Raw genomic sequence first — 3,548 nt, 5'->3', positions numbered from 1 at the left:
GAGAGCAGACCAGGCCAGGAGGGCTGAGCACCTGGCACAGAGCAGGTGCGGGGTTCCTTCTCAGATAGGCCCTCACACCAGCCAGGGATCCCCATGCTGCAGTCTGGATGTGGAATGTGGGGGTGCAGCTTCCTCATGCGCCCTCTGCTGGCTCACGGCAGGCACGCAGGGCATGAGGGTGTCTGAACAGGAAGGCTTCCAGGCAGCAAGAATCCCAGAGCCAGGGACTGGCTCCTGCACTCACATGTTTCTCAGGAGCTGCGGAAAGACACAGAAGCCCAGATTTCATAAGCACCTTGTGAAGGCTCACAGGGGCCTAGGTGGAGAGGGGCTCCCATGAACCAAGTGAACCAAAGGGGCCTGTCAGGACTCCTACTGAGGACAGAGCACCAGGGCACTCAGACAGGAGAAGCAAAGAGGTAAGTCAGGTGGAAGGCAGCATCCAGTCAAGACCCCAGCCCTGCCCACGGGGATGGAGAGCCACTCACAGAAAGGGGGTCCGCAGCAAAGGCAGCCACGCTCCGGCGCATTTCGTTCTCATTGCCACGCAGGGGGATCAGCGATACGCTGCCTATCCGGACCTCGGGGACCACCCGGGACACGCGTGAGGGCTCTGAGGGCCACACCAGGCCGTCGTGCTGGGGAGCAGGGGAGGGGAGGGATGCTGAGACCCGGGCTCAGCTTTGGCCCAGACACTCAGCTTCAGATCCGCCCACCCTTCCCAGAAATGACTCCAGCTGTGATCTGAGGTGACACCCTCAGCTTTGATCCCAGCCGATATGAGAAGCAGCTGTTAGGAGGACATGACTGTATTCCTGGCAAAGCCCAGCCAATTATGTTACCCAACAACTCTCATCTCCCGCTCCACAAACAAGCTGCTCCGGGAACGCAGCACCAATAAAACAGTTTGCCTCCTCTCAACAGGAACCAAGAAAACTACAGCGTCTACCGTTTCCCTTTAAACCTTGACTACGAAAAGAACTCAGCCCAGGTCCTGGTACAGTTTTGTCTGTCTTCTTCCTAAACAGTTCTGAGCTCTCAGCTAAAACCTCTGGCCCAACCGCTCTGGCCCTGCTCGAAGTCCCCAGCCTGCTCGCACCTGGCCCGCTGCAGCAGCCACCTCCCTGGTCACCTCACCTTCAGGCCGGCCCTGTAGTCCATCCTCCCCTGTATGCCACATCCAGAATGAGCCCTCTGAAACTCAAACCCACACCACTCTTTCTTGCTTAACACTCTCCCTTAAAACTGCCGACTAGGTCAACTTCAGCTTCTGTGGCCTTCAAGGGTCTTTGAGGCTTTGCTCGATTCCCTTTCTAGTGCCAGCGTCTGGCACTCCTAGCTTCTCCCTCTACACCTCGCTGGACAGTCTGTAGCTCTCTTGCCGTGCCTTTGCGTAAACTGTTCCCTTTGCCTAGAAGCCACCTCCAACCCCCTACCTTTGCTTGAATGTTCCCTCATCCACAAAGACTCAGCTCCCATGACCCCCTCTCCCTGCTGCCTTTCCCACACACCCACCCAAGGACAGGGGTCTGCACCCTTTGTCTCTAGCATGCCTGGCTCTAGGATGGACCAGAGCAGGCACTGGGAATGGTTTAATGAGTAAAGGAACAAACAAAATGAATTAAAAACAACTCGAAATTTCCTTGAACAATTGGTAAACTGAATAGTGAAGAAGCAAACATCCCATTCACCACAATGAATGCCTCCTCGGGACCCCCTTCCCCCAACACCCAGTCCTACCCTCTGCACCTGGTACCTGCACAAAGAGAAAGGTGGCGAACCACTCCCGGAGCTCCATCTGTGTCTCACAGCAGAGGTACCTGTAGGGCGGGGCACCGGTCTGGATGCTGCCAAGGGCTGGGCTAAGCAGGGAACACCCTGCCCATCTCCCCAGCCCAGGGTCTCAGGGTCGGGCACAGATCTGGACAGTGAGGGGGACCCACTCAAGGGGGACAGGCTACCATCTCTCCTCGGCCTGGGGTCTCAAGACAGGGCCCTCGCTCACCACTGCTGCTTCTCGTGTTTCTCTGTCTCGTGCACCACAGTGAAGCCCCAGCTGCAGAGGGGTGAGTGGGGTCAGTTGACAGCCCCCAGCGGCCTCACAGCCCAGGTTCCCAGGATAGAGCCCAGAAGCCTGGGCCAGAGCTGGGAGCAGAGTTCAGGGCCTTCTTGCAAGGGTAGCATATCCTAGCTACCGCCTCTCCTCTCACAGCCCCTACCTTCCTCACAGCCTCCCAGGCGCTTGGCTCCCCCATCCTCAGCCCTACCCCACCCTAGTCCTGCCCTAGTCCCTCAGATAAAGCCAGGCACGGGCAGCAGAAGAGTCAAGAAAGTCAGAACACCAAGCCTGGTGGCTTCTTAAATTAATAACAATACTTATGGCTATGCATCACTTTTCAATTTTTGAAAACATACAGCCACCCTTTGAACCAACTGTCGTGTTATTTTCCCCATTCTACAGATGTACAAAGTAAGGCACAGACAGGTCCCAGAGATAGTCAGTAAAAGGGTTTCAATCCAGGCCAGTAGTTCTCAAATATGAGCAAGGATCAGAGTTCCCTGAACGCTTGTTACAGCACAGACTGCTGGTCCCACCCCCGGGATCCACCCGCCAGCAGGTCTGGGTGGGACCCCAGAAGTGGAGTTACTAATGTGTTTCCAGGTGACGCTGCTGCTGCTGGTCTGGGAGACCACACCTTCAGAACCACTGAAGCCACCCGTCAAGTTCAAAGCCCCCAGATGTACCTTCCCCCCATCTGTTCTGAGCCCCCACAGGCCCCCGCTATAGACCCATCTCCCCAGGTCCAGCTCACCAGGTGGGTGGCCGGAGTTTCTTCTTCACTCCCAAGTAGACTTGGAGGCTCTTCACAGGCCACTCCTTCTCGGGTCTGTGACTCTGAGGAAGGGGGAGGGCAGAGGCAGAGGGTACTTCAGTCAGTCAGGGTGGACATTGGGGCACTTCTCCCCACTAGGTACCTCCCTCCTCCCTCACCCAGCGCCCCCCCCCCCCCTGCATCTCAGCACCAGGAAGCCTTCCTGACAAAGCCCTCCCTGTTCACAATCAGCCCAATGAAGCCCCCAGGCCTCTCTCCCTGCAGCGGCATCAGACAGTCAACCCTCAGTCCCCTAGGCAGCCGTTCCAGTGGGATCCAGAGCAGTGAGTCCCAGTCCCAGAGAGAGACGTCTGCACACCACCCTCTGGCACCAAACTGAACAAGCGTGTGTGATCTGGGAGCTTCAGCTGCTTGGTTGCCCCTGTTTGTCTCGGGTTATTTATCCCTCACCCCTCGCTGCCCCATGGAGGCTCCAGGGTTGACGGTGTGAACAGAAGGCTGTGGGGCCAGCAGCTATCGCTCACTGGCTCCACGAGGGGAAGGCTGATGACTCAAGCTGAAGCAGAACACCTGTTCAGTAGACCAAAGGAAGAACTTCCCAATGGTCTATGTCAGGAAGCGAGAGACCGATGTACTGGGGAGGGGCACCAGGACATCGACGGGCTCAACTTGTGCCCCCACCTCTTGCATAATGGGTCTTGGACGTGAAGAGCA

At 57.0% G+C, this 3,548-nt stretch overlaps 1 protein-coding gene across 1 annotated transcript in view; it reads right to left on the bottom strand.

Annotated features, from left to right (window-relative positions):
- Positions 1-6: 6 nt before the first annotated feature.
- ARAP1 (ArfGAP with RhoGAP domain, ankyrin repeat and PH domain 1) overlaps positions 7-3,548 on the bottom strand; it is a 75,690-nt gene continuing 72,148 nt past the window's right edge. Inside the window, 5 exon segments of the mRNA XM_023758757.1 lie at positions 7-258; positions 489-638; positions 1,757-1,820; positions 2,006-2,056; positions 2,814-2,896. Of these exon segments, the coding sequence (XP_023614525.1) occupies positions 241-258; positions 489-638; positions 1,757-1,820; positions 2,006-2,056; positions 2,814-2,896 (366 nt within the window). The 3' untranslated portion in view covers positions 7-240.

The sequence above is a fragment of the Myotis lucifugus genome, unplaced genomic scaffold (assembly GCF_000147115.1).
Source record: "Myotis lucifugus unplaced genomic scaffold, Myoluc2.0 scaffold_138, whole genome shotgun sequence".
Taxonomy (NCBI): Eukaryota; Metazoa; Chordata; class Mammalia; order Chiroptera; family Vespertilionidae; genus Myotis; species Myotis lucifugus.
Note: the sequence above shows the minus strand (reverse complement) of the source record. Positions and strands in the feature narration are given on the sequence as shown.